This window comes from Centrocercus urophasianus, unplaced genomic scaffold (assembly GCF_019232065.1).
Source record: "Centrocercus urophasianus isolate 14NV4802_14NV808 unplaced genomic scaffold, USGS_Curo_1.0 seq_14, whole genome shotgun sequence".
In the NCBI taxonomy this organism is placed as follows: Eukaryota; Metazoa; Chordata; class Aves; order Galliformes; family Phasianidae; genus Centrocercus; species Centrocercus urophasianus.
In genome coordinates, this window is record NW_024884586.1 from 49,325,995 (window position 1) to 49,344,666 (window position 18,672).

Consider the following 18,672-nt stretch of genomic DNA (forward strand, 5'->3'; position numbering starts at 1 on the left):
CCAGCACAATGGATCAAGCTGCCTGCAGAATGGACTCCCTAAGGAAACATGGGCTCCTAGATGCTAGACAGCCAGCATGCCAAAAAAGCCAGCACTCCTCCATTTCTGCATTCCTGATAGCTAGAGTAAAATCTCCCTCTGCCAAGACAGGCTTTCTTTGGACACTGGAAAAAGAATGGCCTTAGCTTTATCCAGAAACCAAATAAAATTTGGGTCAGTGTTATTGTTCTAGTAACAAAGAACAACAGAAGGAGAGATTTCAGCAGCACTGGAGATTTCAAAAAGTCACAAAGCCAACAGATATCCTGGGGTTCCGCTGCACTGCAGGGACAGTACATCCCAGCACACTGTGTGCCCAGCCAGACCTAATGCTACAGTGTTTTAAGCAATGCCAAATCTTGCCAAAAGTCAGTGACAAATGTAAAAAGCTTTGGCGTCCAGGGAAAGGTGGTTTCTGCAGGGCATTAGCAGTTACACTACATATTTACAGCTTCATATCAGAGAAAAGCGTAGCTCTACCATCACAAAGCCTCCTTATCTAATGACATACATCAGTGAAAGAAAACACAGTCAAACAGAAATGAGTGAGCAGTGCATCCAAGGCAAGTCTGGTTCACACTTCTGGCGCTAAGGTGTTTTACCTGTTTCTCCATCTCAAGCTGGGAATTTCCTACTTCTTCTTTCAGAGCCTCTATTTTCTGTGTCAAAGCCTTTTCAATGACAAAACAAGACAGGATTGGACAATGGAAACAAAAACACCACAAAAATGGAAGCTACAAATTCATCTCTACAGAATGCCATGCAGTAACGAATAAACGGTGTCAATGGCATAGACACAGAAAGGAGCCAAGGTGTTGGAAGGTACTGAGATGGGTACCTGAACAGTCTTTTCCTTGCTTGCTACTTTAAGGATTTCTGCTTGTAGGAGTTCTTCCACTGATTTTATTTTGCCATCCTTCTCATGGATCCTTAGCAAGAGCAGAAGAACAGCATTAGTTGGCTGAACAAATGAGGCTATGTGGGCAAACACAGCTCACATCCCACCAGTGGCCTCTGGGAATCACAGTGGGACCTTCCACTCTTGCAGGCACCATTTTTCACTGCAGTCCCAAAACCAGAAGTGACCAGCAGGAGGAGTGTATGAGAATAGTGCAGAACACACCAGCTTTACATAACCAGTAGCTCATCATGCTAAATAGATAGCTTAATTTGCATACTTAAGCAAAAAAAATACACCGATACCTCTGGAATGAGGCACTTCAGCCTTCACTCAACATTTCAGCAAAGCATTTATTAACTTCAAATGCACATACATACACAGCTTGAACAAGCTCAGTCCTTTCAGAGCACCCACTGCAGAGAAACAATTGTCTGACAATCCAGTGCAATCCCTCGTCCAGTCACAGCTAGACTTATGAAGTTAATGGCTTAGCAGAGAAACAACTGGATTTTCAAAGCTGTTCATCTGACCTGACATGCTTCCAAAGCAATGATGCTCCCTGCTGCACATGCACACTTCACCCAGTTAAAACTAAGCTGTTTCAGGGAAGCAAAACAAGCAGTTATGGAATAAAGACAGACAGAAGTGACAATCAGAAATGGAACCGGTGCAGGCACTTACACTTTCTGGAGTTCTTCCACCAGTGATTGGAAGGAAACCTGTTGAAAACAGATTTTCAACTTAGAAAAACAAGAGAGCAAAACTATCTGCAAATGGTAAGGGGTGAGGAGTAAAGAGCTTGGGCCCTTTGGCACTGGGTAAGAGAGAACATAGCAGTCTAGAGATGTTATCTATCTGGCTGTTCCTGCCAAAATTAGCTGGTCTGCAACAAATTACAGCAAAGCAAGACAAAGTCCACACTCCAGCTTTACTAGGAGAAGCTGAGCTTCACTGTACATCTCCCCACAGGGATTCTAACAATAAATATTTAGAGGTTTTTTTCCCCCTCTCTCAAACGATTTTACAGAAATGCTCTCCTCCATGAGCCACCCATGCAGAACTGGATACCAACAAGGTACTCTGTGACAGGCACTGAGTGCACGTCAAAAACAATAATGCAGTAACGAGCATCATACTGTGACAGTGTCACAGAACACAGATACAAAGAGAAGGAGGCTAAATCACATCTGCACAAGTGTGGGTTAACACTAGAAATCTCAAATATGCAGACTCAGGTTGATGCAGCAGGAGCTCCCGACCAGCCATGCTTATTGCACCAGGCTGCTAGAAAAACACAGCCCACAGCCATTGCAGCACGTGGCAAGATAAAACCAACCCACAACCACTGCTGAATTGAAACTTTGAGATCCAACACGTTTCTGACACTTATGCAAAGGAAGCATTTGACAGATATTACAGCTTCCAGACCAGCGCTAGAAGAAAACAGGATCCTTTGCCAACAGGCTTCAAAGACATCCTCGCCTTTTTCCCTTGACTTTTGCAACCACAGCAAGATCCTTTCAGATTTAAGTTTAGGTGTAATAAAAGTTTTAGATGAGAAGTACTACCTGCTCCGATAGCTGAATTTGCAGACTTTGAAGTTCTTTTCTCAAGGATGAATTTTCTGTTCGCAGCACCTTTGAAAGCAGAGAAACAGGTAATGAAAGACTCATTTATTGGGGAAAATGTGTTAAGCTTGACAGAAAAATAATTTATTTTAGAACAAGTGAAAGACTATTTGAAAGCCTGAAAGAGACCCCCCTCTGCAGCAGTTAGAGCCAAATTATTCAGTGGAATAATTATTCTTCAATCCACGGGAACACTTCAAACTTATGTCCAGGGAAACATTAAGATGATGTGCTCACATCTTTGGCTGTTTGGCACCCTGACAGTTTGCTAGCATGCAAGTTCTCCCTGGGGTTCTGTAATTCACCTGGAGCTTAGGGACACAAAGTGAGCATTGTTTCAGATATGTCCAGACAGACAGGACAGAGCATTCCAGAAAACTCAGCAGGAAACAGATCTTGGTACTGCCCTTCAGATTACCAGTAAGTAAAACTGATGCAATAGTCTCATGCTGCCAAGTTACTACAAAAAACCCTTTTCTAAAGACAGATTTGCTTCAGATTACACCAAACATACAGCTCTGGAGATGTATTACCTTTACTCCAAAGGACATCAAGATGCTAGTAAAGCCTACTCTAAACTAAGCAGAGAGAAGCACACACACACACACATACCATTAGTGCCTGTGTTTAGTCTGTGCCACCAAAAAGGTTTTAACCCTATCTCCAGAAGTCTCTCCTACTCAAAGAGAACAATCTCAGATCTCACTATAGGCATTACAGCATGTACTTTGCACAAGAGCACTTAAGCTCTATTTCCCCATAAAAAGATAATACAGGAGTCTTTACCTTCAGCTCCTCCTCTTTATTAGCCATCTGTATGAGTCCTGCCTCAAGCAGCTCTTCAACCGTCTTGATTTTATCATCCCTCTCTCTCATTCTGAGAAATCGGAAGTGAGCATTAGGAAAGCAGTGTTAACCTCTGGCAGCATCTTAGCCATCAATAGCAATCCTGCTCCCAGAACTGGATCTCTACAGGATCCTTTGGTGCAAAAGAAAAAGTGGTTTCTTACCCTCTTTCCATCTCCTCTAACAAATCTTTGTTTGCCTGTTAAAAAGAAAAAAAAAAGCAACAGGGTGATCACCAGTGGGATCAATAATAATTTGGGATTTTAACAACAAAAAGAATTAGAGAGCATCAGCTTCTCCAGAAGTTTAGTTACTGAACTGCACCAATCCAGCAGGTAACAGAGTTGGGGAGAATGTCCTCATTGCACAAGGGTCTAATGCTGATCCTGGACAGATGTCAGTCTGCCCAGAAAGGTACAGATCCAGCCCAAACACCTGAGAAATCTGTATCCTTTGAGAATCTACCAAAATCACAAGCTCCACTTAAAGCTCACCCACCAGAGCATTTATGACTTCTCAAAGGCTAACAGTAATGCACTTTAAGAGATCCCACAAGAAATGCAAACCAGCCCCCAAGGAAAATCAGCTATTTCAGGCAGGACAACAAACCAGCCCTGTCAGGGGAGTAAGAGCTGCAAACCTGATTATCTGCCAGAAGACAGGGAGCTGCTGACCAGTAGATACCAGCATGGGACTAGAAAGGAAAGTTTCCTGTCCTGCAAGGCTTTCTCCAGCATTTCAGAAAGTTTTCTCACTCTACAGCAGCATGAAGTTGGGTATTCAAAGCTGTCTCAGGCTTTGAAACTGGGCAGAATAGCTGTTATCCTACAGTATCCTGCATGAGCACTCAGACTGATGCCATTGCAAAAAACATGGAAGAAGAGGGAGAAAGAAAAAGATAGCAATAGGAAAAAACCACCATAATGTGAGTCTGTTCTTTGATTAGTACTGGTTTGAGAACTCACTCTCAGACAGAATGAAAACAAGCAGCATGAAGATCTTACTCTGGTCTCTCCCCAGACCAATAGGAGATCTTTCTGCTAGGAGGGCTGGTTGCTTGTGGGATTTTTCTACTCAGAATTTTATCATTAAAAGTGGGAGAGACTGCTTGCATTAAGCTCGCATTCTCTAGGGGAGGAAAAAAACACTCATTTTGTATGGATACTCTTTGCCAGATCTAGAAGCTGCATGACTTGGACTTTCCATGTGTACCTAAAAAGCAACAGATTTTGCTCACCCCTTAGCCCACTTAAAAGAAGATACCTAAGAAATCCAAAAGAATTAGAGGACGTTTGATACAACCTCAAATGTTGGCTGTACTGGTTCAGATAGGAGAGTCTGCAGCTTCTGCACTTCAGCTTGCAAAGTTTTGTTTTGATCCTTGAGAATCTGAAAGGAAATTCACATTTATCAGCTCAGAACTGCACACCCAAACTACAGCATTTTCACAGTGGCAACAAGGTAATTAAATAACACAGAAGCTGTTACAGACAGTTCTTAGGAAGCTACAAGACTACAAAGAGTCCTTTAGTACAGGAAAGCAAGAAAGATGGCTAATACTTCTGTCCTTATGTTCCCATGAGAAATTCAGCTGTTACCATCCTCATTCCCTGGCAGAGGATCAGTCAGTGCCAAGTACACAGGCAAGAGAAACTGCATTTTCCTCCTCAAGGAGCATCAGCAGCATCTCAAGATTTGACAGCAGGAAGGGACAGCAAAGGTGAGGACTGAAGAATTGCTGTTTTGAGCCTGGTTTTTCCCTCTTCCATGTGCATAGGAAGAAAGGAGCACTTGCTCAGGTAGAAGCATTGGGGCAGACTTAAGAAATTCCCAGGGCACAAAACATTCATGCTGAGTACACTGTGGATTTCCACACTATCACAAGAACGACCCTTTGCACTCAGGCCCCTGCTCACTTCCTGAGAACTGCCAAATTGCCTCCAGGTGATTTTTGGACACAAAGTACCTTGCTGATTTCAGCCCATAACCACCCCGTAACGCCTCTAAAGTCTTTTTCTATTCTAAATTCACATTATTCCTTACCACATTCACTTTCACCACTTCTTTCTTAAAACACTGCACCACCTAGAAAGCCCCCTGTGATTCTTGAGAGTCAGATCACACAAGGTAATCAAATGCATAATACAGCTGTCACTTCTTCACGCTCACCTTCCACACCTCCCTGAAGGTTCAGCTAATAGCTTACAGTGAAGAACAACCACCTAAAGTCCTACTTTGTTAGTTATTCTTTAACCAGCTATTAACTGAGGGAACCATTATCTGTTGTTCTTTGAGACCTTAGAGAAACTTTGGGGGTTTTGCGACCGAAATCTATTCAAAAATGCAATTTTCATAAGTGAACTGCATTCACTACTTGGTAACAGTTGCAAGAGCTCTAGAAGATCCATAGGGCATGGCCTCTCTTAGAGAAGCTATGCAGCCTACCCACCTGCTCTGTTCATCACCAGCAAACCTACCAACATGGTATTGCAAAGCTCAGACTGAGTTACGTTGATCTTCAGCAACACCACTTAAAAACAAGCACCAACTCCGCAGTGCAGACCCCAGATCACAGAACTAAAAGCTTTGGAAATTTAGCTGCTTCCTTATGAGAAACAATTCAGAAGCTGGCAGGAGGGAAATAAGCATTTTTATATGCTTATTTTCCACCTTGGCAGAAAAATAAAAAGAGGAAGAAAAAAAAAAAGATTGACACCATGATAACCCAAGCAAAAGCTCCCACCAAGGCCTTGGAAGTTGCATTCAAATGTAGAATGCAACAAAACTGCAATAGTTTTTACTGAATAGCTTTCTCCTCCACATTTCAAAGACATCACTCTTTGCAACTGTAGACACTACATTTGAGTTACCCCACATCTCTCACCATCTGTTATTACTCTGATATCCCACCTTACCCTTGCCTTGTAAAAAAAGAATGCTGTAACACAGCTTAACACCTGGAAGTCTGCTCTGTTTTACAAACCAACATTTAATCATCTAAACTATTCCACAACCTCAGAAGCCTGGAAAACCTGATGTTGTTAAGCACAAGGATAGTTGTTCTGCATCTTACCTTAAATTCTTCTTTTGCGTTCACAGTCTGAGCAAGTTCTTCTCGAAGCTGCTCCTCAAGAGTTCTTATTTTGTCATCTTTGATGTGAATGCTGAGACACAATAGAAGAGTTACATTCATCTTACAAAAAGCATCAATTCAAAAGAACATAAAAGACTGATAAAAATTGTTTATTGAATGCCAGATCTATTTACCTTTTCTGCATCCTTTCCAGCTCATGTGCAGCAGCAGCCTAGATATAAAGAGGATTAACACAGACTTAAGATACATCACATGATTCAATCAACCTTTCATTCCACAATATTAAAAAGCTAGAACAAGTCGTTTGGCCTCTCAACACATGACACCAGCAAGAAAGAAAGGGATAAGCTTGTCATTATGCACTTGTAAAACACCACTACATACCAGGCAAGCATGCAATTACAAGAAGAAAGAAGATCTTGGAAGGATTCATTTAACAACCAGGATTTTCAGTAATTAATCAGAGCACTTCCACCTCTGTAATGCACTGGCCACACAGTAATAGCAGAGGAGAAAGCATCTGTTTGGTTTTAAAAATACATCTGTTGTCAGGTAGGTTTTTCTGTATACTCTTGGTTTTTACTTTCTTAGATGCCAGGGCTGCATATTTAACAACAGTTGTGTTCTCCCCTGTGCAATGTCCTTAGGACATCAGCAAATCTAGATAAACCCAACCAGCAAATGCTTCAGTCACTTGGCTATCTTAGTAAGAAACAGATTCGGCCAGTGAAGAAGGGAGGTTAAGAGCAGATCTCTGACCAAAAACAAAACCTCCAGGGAATCACATATTAACCTGATTCTGTAACCCCACACAACCTCACACTGTTAGTGGTGCCTAGCTCGCTCACACCAACAGATCTGCCTTTGCATTTAGGACAAAATAGGCAATGGGAAGATACCAAAAATGAAGCCTTAAAAATGAATCCGTTATTTTACCTGTTCATTTGTCAGAGCCTGCAACTTCTGTATTTCTGATTTCAGGGACATGTTCATATTCTGCAAGACCTGAAGGAAGAAAAAACACATCTGCATTTTGCACATAGATGGACTTTCAGCTAAGTCCACTTTTCAGTGTAAAATATCCCTGGTTGTTCTTTGTCGTAGACTAGAGGTGATTGCAAGGGAAACCCCTAACATTTGTCATCAGCTTTCATCACACACCAATCCTGGCTAGATTAGCTGCCTTACAGTCAAAGGAGCTGGTTCTAGATCTAATGACAGCAACCACCTCACAGGCTTCATTTCATATGCACACCCAATGAGCCCATCCCTCCACCAGCTGGCATTTACATGTGCTTTTATTATACCTTGAGCTCTTCTTCCTTGCTTGTTAAATTGGCATGTTCATTGCCTAATGAGTCCTCCATCTGCTTTAGCTGTTTGTCCTTTTCTGCAATGCTGTATAAATGAGAGTGATGACATATCAGTACTGGAAGGCCTGAAATGAAAGTTGCCCATGAAACAGGAAGCTGAACACAAAATACATGCTAGCCCTTCAGTCCAGGTCCTACCCACATTCCTGCTGACAGCACGTTTTGAGTCCAAAAGCTTTTCCCTCCATTTCAAATGCTGTCTGCTTGCCAAACATTTATGGGATGTTTTCTAGCTCCAAAACAAAACTACCCCATCTCCCAAAGGGAGAAATGGTCAAGCACATCTCTGCTTGCTGCACTGATTCCCATAAACAACAGGAGGCACTGCTTTCTGTGCAGCACAGACCCCCATAAACAGGCTGCAAATCTGAGATCAGACACAGAAAGGAAGTCTGCAGGAAGTGTTTTCCTAGCTCTAAAGTGAATCTCATTTAGGAAGTGAAAAACATTGACAACAATTCCTTCACCCTTCCCTCCCATACACACTGTGCATGCACTGAGGAAAGGTGGTGTGTGTTAGCAGCCAGTGACATCTCCCAAACACCAGGGGAAATGAATGCTCACACTTTGTGCAGTTCTTCTGCCAGGACTGAAGCTGAGGTCTGCAGAAAAAAAAAGAAAAAAACAACCACAGCTGAGAGTAAAGCAAGGCAAAGAATCAACCTCTGCAGCAAACCAGGAATAGAACTTGTAAGATTTGTCTCATTATTTCAAATTGACCCAGGCAGATTTCAAGTATTTCCTAGCTACAGAACACAGGAAGGATCTCAGCATATACTAATATCCCTTCCCTTTCTGCTCAAGGCAACACAACCAGAAGATGCCCTTTGTCAGATTCCAAACAAGCAGTGGGAATCACCAGCACTTGTCTCCTAAGCTTAGCTGCCTTATGGGACACCCCACTGTCAAACCACTTCATCAGCCCTGATGTCCACACAGGTACCTATCCAGTCCAACCCTACTTCCTCAAAGGGGTTTTCTGCCAGGTGTTCTGTCCCCAGCGGACTGAACAGAGCTTTATACAGCAGCCACCTAAGTCACTATTCCTCAATCTGATGACAAGGGGAAAAACACTATCAGTTGGTTCATGGGAGGACAGCAAAAAGACCAAAGAACCACATGAGAATACCCACACATGAAAAGCTATAGGAAAAAAAGGAAATTGAATGGCATTCCACTCCTGGTTCTAAATGAAAGGCAGTACAGGAGGAGACAGGTGGACATCTTCCCTCCAAAGAAAGGAGAGCAGAAGCTTAAGTTTTAAATCAGGTTGAGAACACTACAAAAGAGGATGCTAACAAGTCTTCACTTTCATTATTGCACATCTCACATCCAGCTTAAAAAAAGATCTGTCTTTTATAGAAGATTCACAATTAAAGACTACAGAAGAAAGGGAAGAGGGAACATGCTGTACCTGGGCTGCCATTTGTGAATGAAGCTTCTGAAGCTGAGTGTTCAAAGCATCGTTCTGCTCTACCAGCTCCTAGTAAGAGAGCAGAAAAAGAAAAGCAGGCTGAGATCTGTAGATGGTCAACTTCTGCTGGTATTAGCTCCTAGTTGTGCTTCTATCAGTAAGAACAGTTTAGCATTTAATTTTCACATATTTTGGAGATGCCATCTTTCTCCCACAGAGAAAGGTTGGTTTGAGGGGAAGTGTAACATCCCACTTCATCTGAAAGGAAATATTCCCTACCCCACCACACACCTGCTGGTTTCCCTGCAGCCAGCAAGGATTATTACATGCTTGCTCCCAAACAGCTCCAGTCCTCCTCCCAACACTGTATGCAAGCTCCCAGTGGGAAAGCTTAGTTAAAGCAGCATTTCAAGGTTATTACTGTTTCCACAGACACAAAGGGGAAAGAAAAATAAGATCTGTGAGCAATACCTGCACCCTCAATTGCATAGAGTCCTCCTTAGAAGCTCTCTTTTGCTCATTCTCAATCAGCTGCAACATCCTCTGCTCCAGCTGCTGTTTCGACAGCATCATATCCGTAAGTTTGCTGTGCAAGCTCTGGATTTCATTGTCTTTGGCGACAAGCTTATTCTGCACATCTGTAGCAGAAACATCAGGATTTAAATTCAGAAGTACATACTTGAACTCTAGGGGGAAGTAACTTGCACTGTGAACAGGGAAGCTGATGAGAAGCCTTGATCCAGCAAGCCAAGGTTCTACTCATCAGCATTTAAAGTTGTATCACAGCACACGATTTCCCCAGGGTGTGCAAGCACTATTGACATCAATTTGAGCTCTATTTAACACTTAAGCCAATTAATACTTTTTTTTTTTTTTTTTTTAAATACAGCAAGATCACTGCAGTTAGCACTATGGGGGATTTTCTTGTTTGATACATGCCTTGTTGTGCTGCTTCGTGCTCTGCTGTTCTTTTCCTGAGATAAACCTGGATTTCTTCCCATCGTCTCTCTGCTTCCTGCTGCTGGACCTTCACATTGAAGACAGAATTGATGAAAATAAGTCTGATCTTTAATTTAGTTTTGAAACATTCGGAGTTCACCTCTTCAGTGCTATTCCCAAAACATATGGTAAGGAAGGAAAATTGTTCCTTGTTTTCATTAGGGCGCATCAGAGAGACACAGCGCCCTGTAATCCTCCTCCCAGAACAGTTTATCCCATTAATTTGAAAGGCAAATTGTGAACAGAATTTAATCACTGGCTCTTAACAGGATGATTGCTGTAGTACAGAAGTGCAGCATTTTTGCTCTGCAAGCTCAGAATTAACAGCAGGAGCCGGTCTAGCCACATAAAACACAAAAACACATCTGTAAATTAAACCACACCTCAGCCCTAGATATCAATTCTCCACCTGGAGAGGACGGGGTAAGGACTGGAGGCAGACAGAACTTCTGAGCTGACAATCTCATCAGAAAATAAAAAAGATACATCAAAATATCAGTATGCTTCTAAAAAAAAAAAATTGTGCATTGAAGCAAAAGTGTGGAGCTTCCAAACAAAGAAGACTAATTTTTATGGAACAATCAACGAGTAAAAGAATTATTAAAAAATCCTATTTGGATGAACTGCTCCAAAGTATCATGGAAACCAGGCCAAACCAGGACACAAATCTTGTCTGAATTGTAGAAAACAAAGTTCAACATCACCAATTAAGGTTTTTAAAAGATATTCACCTGGGAGGGCAAGTTTGTTGTCATAGTCTGTAATCACTGAAAATACAGGTACTGAATAAAAGCATTAAATAAGCCCACAGGCTGGCTCAGAAATTATCCACAAGTTGATATTTGTGTATCTAAAGACAACGGACAGAGACGAGTGGCCAGGGAAACAGCAGAAGCAATTCTCACACTCCTTCCATCCTGCCCAGCTCAGGACTTGGCTCAGATAAAAACCTCAAGTGCAACTCAGCAAGGCAGAGAAAAAGCAAAGTCACCTTTAGCTGAGCCACTGCCTGCTCTGCATTCTTCTTCTGGAGCTCCTCTTGCTGCAGCTTGCTGTTCTTCTCTCCCAGTTCATTCACCAGCCTGGCACAGTCCTGACGCAGTTTGTTCAGTTCAGCTGCCTGCCTAGAAATAAACATTTTTACAGCTTCTTGTTCAGTTCCTTCCCCTCTTCCAAGAAGCATAAGCAATACCAACAGCTAGTCAAACATCAAGTGTTATATTTGCAGCCAGAGGGCTGTGCTGAGTTTCACTCACATTGTTTTACCCTAGGAAAGGGATGAGGTCTGGAATGCTGGCTGTCAGCACAGCAGCTATAACCCAAAGCCAGAAACAAAAGGGAACTCAATAAGCCACAAGCAGCAGCTCCTTCAAAATGGTTGAAAGCTGATGGTTATAATTTGGATGGCTTTATACAAAAAGGTCCAGCACACGGAAGAGTCTCACAAATTCACATTCTGTTCCTTCTCCCATGAAGGATCCTTGATCTGTAACACACTGAAGACTTAACTGTGGGAATCTCTCTGGACTACACATTGCCCATGGACCTGACTCACTCTCGACTTGTGAAGTTGTATGATGCACTCTCTCACTTAGGGAGTGAAGATGCATTTGCATTTGTATCACACAAGGCAAGAATTCTGAAAGGCTCCTCTCTGTGTATAAGCAAACAAAAAGCATTATGTTATTTATATTTGCCCAAACGAAGCATTTTTTTTCTAGATTTGGTAATTATGACACTTCATTTCTACAACCAGGGCATCTCTACAATCAGAGGACTTGCCCTTATTTTATGCCATTACAGAAAGTGGGCAGGGAGCAGAAAGTGCATCTGCTGCATCATGCTCAGCAGTTCAGCAGTTGTTGGCAGAATGGTCCATAAAGAAGTAGCACCTCGACGTGAACAGACCAGCCAGAAAATGAAGACACAGCAACATTTCCAAGCCATGACAGGGTTCTGACATTCCAGTCTCCAACAGTAACAAATCAGCTATCTGATAGCACGTGAAGCGTGGTTTTGGCTTCCTGAAGGCAGAAGGCCACTAGCAGCAATTCACCCATGTGCCTACAGCCCTTATCAGGCACTCAGTTTGTCCCTGAGCTGACAGAGGACTGCGTGTATGGTTGTAAAGTTAAGTCATAACTCACAAAAAGATGACACCTTGAGGTGCTTTTTGATTCTCCAAGCCATGGTGGATGAATCCAGCTGTCACCCAGTGGTACCATCACTGCAGCACACTGACATCTTCCTTTTTAATGCAGGACCAATTTATAAGGTCAGAGCTGCTGTCCTCCCAAGAGATCTGCAATAGCACTTCTCCTAAAGCCAGGTGGACAAATGTACCCTACCAAATACACTGGCTATGACTGAGCACTCCTGCAGTTCTTCCTGTCAGACCTCAGACCTCTAGCAGCCTAGGCTTCAACTGATGAAAGACACTAATCAGATTTGACAGCTGTGGCTCAACGCAAACACAAACAGGTACCTTCATGCTCCAAAATCACAGTTACCTAGTTTAAACACAAATGCAAAGACAACCAAGGAAATGGAAATGAAAGGAGCAGAAGCCAGAGTTCTTCAGGCAAAGCTTAAAAATATGCAGAGCTCCAAGTAGCTGCTAACATACTTGCTCTCCATTTGATTGGTAGAAGTGCTGACAGCATCTCTCAGGATACCATTCTCCTGCTTCAGGTGGCTTATTTCTGCCTCCATCTGCTCACAGCGTTGCTGGAACTGAAGAGGGGAGAAAAAGATTACAGTAAAAGAGAAATCAGAAATAACCAAAATATCACGGCAAATGCAACTATACAACAGTTAAAGGTAACAATATTCAGTGCTTTTCTGGGGAAAAGGACAGCTTTACTTCCCTTCCTCATACCAGTCCTCCACTAAATTGATGCAGCTCAGCTCTACTTGCTTGAATAAAACATCAGTTTCCTTTTACACCACTGTATTAAGGCCACATTTTAAATAGTACACAAATATTACTCAGGATATTGATAACTATCTACAGTTGCACAGTTGAGTTATCGATAATTGGGTACCTATCTCCCTTTCCAAGGAAGAAATAAATTCACTGGATTAATGCCAGAGGTTTACAAAGCCTGTAAATAAAGCAGAAAAGTTGGAAATAACCAAAGATACACAGATTGTAGCATGTAAACTGCAAAAAGGCTTGTCCAGATCTAACATTCTGAAGTTGAGACTACAAAGACCTTTTTCTTTAGGTAAAATTATGCTTCAGTTACATTTCAATGTGCTTGAGAGATGCCTTAAAACCCAAAGCTGCTTCACAATAGTTTAAACATGACCAAAAGACAGGATTCAAAGGGGAAAGAAAAAACAACAAACGGACTTTGCATATCCAGATGCCAGCACAGCTGGTCCTACAGCCTGCTCTGAAAATCCTGAAGCATGCACAGCACATAACACGTTCTTCCTCTTCCAGCACCAGTTGCAGCTGACACCATTTCCAAGACCCAGTTTCACCACGAGTGACTCATCAGTGAGGATCTTGTAAGCACAAGTCCACAAAAAATAACACAAATACCAAACATCTGAATAACAACAACAGCAAGAGAGTGGTCCATTGGGGAGCAGCCACATCCAGCTCAGCACCAACACATCCAAGGAGTTGTTCTCTCTGGGCTTTGATGAGCTTGGGGTTGTTTTTTTTTAGTATTTGTTTTGTGGTATTTTTTTGTGTTCCTTGTTTAGTATTATTTTTATTTTAAACACCACACAGATGAAGAGGATCTGGAATCTTTGATGGCTATGGTTCAGCTTCTCTGCAGCACTGTGAAACAGCAGCAGGGGGAGCAGGATCAGAGCACACCTCTGCACACCCTTCCTCCAGCTGACTGCTACAGACGTTGGTAGAAATCACCCTTTGGTCCCCAGACCTCCTCCACCTCCCCCAGGAAGATCCTCTCACTTTGCAGTTTCCTGTGTAGGTTCAGGTGAAACAGTGTCTGCTCCAGAACTGCAGAGCTGGCATTCTCCAGAGTGCCAAGATATAACAGAAATATCACTGAAACTGGATGTTCACAAACCAGGCTTGGTGCTGTGACAACCTTTCAGGAGAACACACCAGCATGACACATCTAAGCACATGTCAGGGCCTGGTATAGGCAGGGCCATTTTGCTTAAAAATATCTGGTGAAAACTCCTTCTGAAGTCACTACATCATAACAAATTCAAACAAGGGTCTAAAAACAAAAATATAAGCGCTGCCCTTCAAATATTCTCAGTAAAGCACCTTCCTAATCAACGATACTTCTTGTGCATTAACTTGACTAATCTCTCCATGTTGAGATTTAAGAGCAAGATTTATCAGCTTCTAAATGATCCTCAGCATTAATGTCTACCTGAAGTTGAGTATTTCAATTAGGTTTCATGCTCAATTGATTAACATTTCAGAATACCACAAAGCAGAAGTATCTAGACAAGCCAGGCTGCCTAGCACTGGCCTTTTGCAGACTGAAACAGCCACCTTTGTAAGATCCTGCCTTATGAATCAGCCATGAACTTCCCTACCCTCATGCAGATGGGTCACACTAGCAGCTATCAGCACACTGCACTCCAGATTCCAGGTAACAACCACTTCCACAGAAGCTGACTTGAAATAACAAATGCTGCACTCTTTGCTAAAATAAAGGTTTCTTAGCACTGATCTGCTTGTAGACGAACTTCAACCCAAACAGTGAAGGATGAGAGGTGATGGCCTCAAGTTGTGCCAGGGAAGGTTTAGGTTGGATATCAGGAAACAGCTCTTCACAGAAAGAGTAGTAATGCAGTGGCACAGCTGCTCAGGGAGCGCAGGGGGATGGAAGGGGGGGTCACCACCCCTGGAGGTGTCCAAGAGCCAGGTAGCACTGAGGGACATGGTCAATGGGCACAGTGGGGTGGTTTGGACTTGGGGATCCCCGAGATCTTTTCCAGCCTTAATGATTCTACAAAAGCTTTTACCTTAATCTTCATCTGCTGGGATTCCTGGTAGCTAACATGTATTTTACTCTGAAAAGTGCCATGCTCCTTCTCCAGCGCGTTGATGCGTTCCCTCATTTTCGCTGTAAGCAAGCCGTTCCTCTCTTTTTCTGCAACCAGCTCCTTGGGTGGGAAACCAAAGGAAAAAGAAAAGAAATCACCTACCACTCTCTTCTAGAATCCAACAGACACAATGTTTTATGATTATGAGGAACATATCAAGCATACATCAAACTACAGCAAGCACCAGCATTCACTCACAAATTACAGTACTACACTGGCCAAGCTTTCAGCACCCTTTTGAGGATTTTAAATCAGCAATTTCACATGTATTAGAAAAGAGGTTTGCCACTTTAAACAACAACCTCCTGTTGTCTTATTTCTATCAAGTTTAGCCAGATAATACAGAGTCCTAACGATTAAAGTCACAGATACCGCACAGAGCGTACCTTGGATTTTCCTCCCAGGTACAGCAAAATGAAAGAAACTGGATAAAGAATTGCAGCAAAACTACAAAGCATTTCAGAGCATGTAATTGCTTTATAGCAGGTTGCAAAGCCAACGCTGAAAACAGTTTTGCCATAGGAGATGGGGTATTAGCACCCAGCAATAAGGCCTGAATTCCACCAGCATGCCACATTATAACTTCCAAATGAAAATACACAGTTTAATTTGGATTATTTATTAGCCAGTAACTCAACCTGGACACCTGAGAAATCCACAGAGCTGCTAATCTGCAATATAAGTGCATTTGCTGCAGAAAGCAAAACCATTGAGTGCAGGGCTCAGGCAGCTCTGATCACAGGAGTATTTGCACACTCGAACTCCGAGTGCCTCCAATATGCCACACAATGTAGCTCCACACAGTGCCAGAGGCTTCTCCAGAGATCCAAAGTGCCCACATTAGCAGTCAGCCTCTCCAACAGCACAGAGAGCCCTGCCACAACATTTCAGTGCTCCAAATAACTAGCCTGAATACCTTCCACCTCTTCAGAGTAATTATAAGATTTGTCCACATTTCATTTTCAATAAAAGCTGTTCTCTCTTTTTAGAGCCAGTGAGTTGGCTTCAGGAAGCTGTCTTCTTCAGATTAAAAAAAGAAAAAATAAACCATAATAAGCTCCCAAGCATACGTTCATAGAGTAACCAAAGACATTAGGAGATAGTTTATAACACAAAGCCTTCTCAAACACGAGTGTCATTGGTCTTCCATCTGCTAGGATACAACAAGAGGGAGGCACCATGACATTTTCTGGCTTCCTTCTACCCCTCCACCAACTTCTGCCATTCATCTACAACCCTCACCAGCCCATGCACCCCACCAAGGCAGTGCCAGAGATGCTGGCAAGACCAGCTCTCACACCCTCAACACCACAGAGGTCAGACACTCCTTGCTCTCATTCATCCTCTCCAGATACCACCAGCACTGACAGCCCCAGGGACATCTCTGCACCTCACCTTCCAAGTCCCTCCATAACTTTTAACAGTGTGTTCAAAGGAACGTGTTAATTAGAACGTGTTAATTAGAAGATAAAAGCTTGTTGAGTTTTTTCCTTTGCTTACCCTGATGACTTAGCACTGCAGCAGCTCTGCCTTCACCTGCTTCCTCTCAGCTTTCAGGAATGCCTGTTCATCTTTCCTCTTCCCTTTCCTCCCCCTAATAAAACTGGGAAAACTAACAACCACCCCTGTTCTCTGCAGACCCTGCCTTGCTTTCCAACCACCACCCTGTAGATGGCTTTTCCCCCTCCACTGCATCAGTTTCCCTCCACACTCATGCTCTGACACTCCTTCTGTTCAGATCCTGTCCCACAGTATTCCTGATTCTAACATCACTCTACTTCCAAATTACCCAAAACATAAGAATCCTACCCCTGCCAAGTCTCTGATTTATTACAACACTGACATAATTCAGTTTTCCACAGTAACTGATCTCCTTTGAAATATTCAATACAAAAAAAAAAAATGTAGTTTCATGAAGTTATCTCAACAGTGGTGCAACTGTAAGTCTAAAACCATCAGTGCTGCAACTCAAGGGGCCAAGCAGCATTCAAACTTGCTGGAGCTTTCTCAAAGAAAGCTGATCATTACTGTGCCTAGAAGCAAGCAAGCATCCAAATACTGGAATATGTATACTCAATTAAAGCTGCAATGGAAAAAGAGGTGCTTTATATTTATATCCATGTAACGCTCACAAAAAAAAAAAAAAGCATTTGCTCTTAATAACCTTTTGAAGAGAAAAATGGCCTCAGTTTAAAAATGCCAGTAAGTGAACTACCTGGAAAAACTACTGGCAAACAGCTCTGCACAAACACACTAATAGCATCATAAAAACTAACAGAGTCTTGGAACACCTTCCCAATATATGAGATTCCAGCTTTTAATTTAGACTAACCTCAACAGGCCAGAATTTGTTGCTGCTCATTCTCCAAGCCCCTGCAATTATCCAAAAGCTCTCTGCACACACAAACTTCTTTGCATTTACCTGGGTTAGCTGCTTGCACTGCTCCTTTGCAACAGCTGCCTCTTCCTTCATCGCAGCAAGCATTTTCTCCTTCTCTTGCAGCTGATGCATAGCTGCAGCCGACTCTGCCTTGCTGGCCTGCAGCAAAAGCACACACGAGTGGTCAGTACATGCCAGAAGTACAACAGCAGAGTGAGGCTGAAAGGAAGCAACACCCCCTCATGTCCTCACATGGTTTGTGTGCACAGCGTACATGGCACCACGAGTACCCAGCCCTGCTGCTAATGGATCCTGCAGCGCTGGTTTTATCGGACCAGGAAATGCATTTTCAAATGCACTGAAACCAATTAAGAGAATAAATGGGCTCTTAAGGAGCTCCCACATTGGAAGATGGCTGCTTTGGTGGCATTGGGAAAAACAAAGAGCAGTCATTAAAGAAATAAAGGAAAACAGCGCAGCCATGCTGAATCACTTGATAAATGAGAGAGGAAGAGATTGCCAACATCACTGGGTCCCACCCATGCTCAAAGCAGGCATAATCCAACCTGGAGTAGAAATACCACCTGATTTCCTGAAAGCTCACTACAAGGGAAAGAAGGAACACTGGTCTGGTCTCCCCTTCCACTCAGGAAAGCCTCCAGCTACAACAGTAACATCTCTGTGCGGGAGAATGACAAGTTTTAGAGGTGCTGTGGGACACAGAAGCAGAGGGAATGATCCCTGCTGTCCTGCCACTTGTACACTGGCCTTAGAAAATAAAATAACTGGCACAAGGGGCAAACCTTCTACACATACACATTCAGACTGTGTTAAATAAAGTCTGCTAGTAAAAGAAGCAGAGGGGAGTTGCAGTCCCACAAACCCATTCTCAATTTGGTTGGAAGATCGCCTTCGATAGTACTGTAAGAAACTGGTGGTCATCACCCTG

General features: G+C 42.8%; 1 protein-coding gene across 6 annotated transcripts in view; it reads right to left on the reverse strand.

The window, feature by feature from the left end:
- Nucleotides 1-18,672, reverse strand: part of KTN1 (kinectin 1) — a 70,083-nt gene that overhangs the window by 23,642 nt on the left and 27,769 nt on the right. For all 6 annotated transcript variants that reach the window (XM_042813435.1, XM_042813434.1, XM_042813433.1 and 3 more), the window contains exons 6-24: nt 17,766-17,882; nt 15,263-15,403; nt 12,921-13,027; nt 11,286-11,418; nt 10,235-10,322; nt 9,767-9,933; nt 9,296-9,364; nt 8,446-8,483; nt 7,816-7,906; nt 7,445-7,513; nt 6,682-6,719; nt 6,488-6,578; nt 4,717-4,803; nt 3,579-3,613; nt 3,355-3,445; nt 2,509-2,577; nt 1,622-1,659; nt 878-968; nt 642-710 (exon numbers count right to left, since the gene is read on the reverse strand). In XM_042813435.1, coding sequence (XP_042669369.1) covers nt 642-710; nt 878-968; nt 1,622-1,659; nt 2,509-2,577; nt 3,355-3,445; nt 3,579-3,613; nt 4,717-4,803; nt 6,488-6,578; nt 6,682-6,719; nt 7,445-7,513; nt 7,816-7,906; nt 8,446-8,483; nt 9,296-9,364; nt 9,767-9,933; nt 10,235-10,322; nt 11,286-11,418; nt 12,921-13,027; nt 15,263-15,403; nt 17,766-17,882 — 1,629 coding nt within the window. The remainder of the gene's footprint in view (nt 1-641; nt 711-877; nt 969-1,621; nt 1,660-2,508; nt 2,578-3,354; nt 3,446-3,578; nt 3,614-4,716; nt 4,804-6,487; nt 6,579-6,681; nt 6,720-7,444; nt 7,514-7,815; nt 7,907-8,445; nt 8,484-9,295; nt 9,365-9,766; nt 9,934-10,234; nt 10,323-11,285; nt 11,419-12,920; nt 13,028-15,262; nt 15,404-17,765; nt 17,883-18,672) is intronic.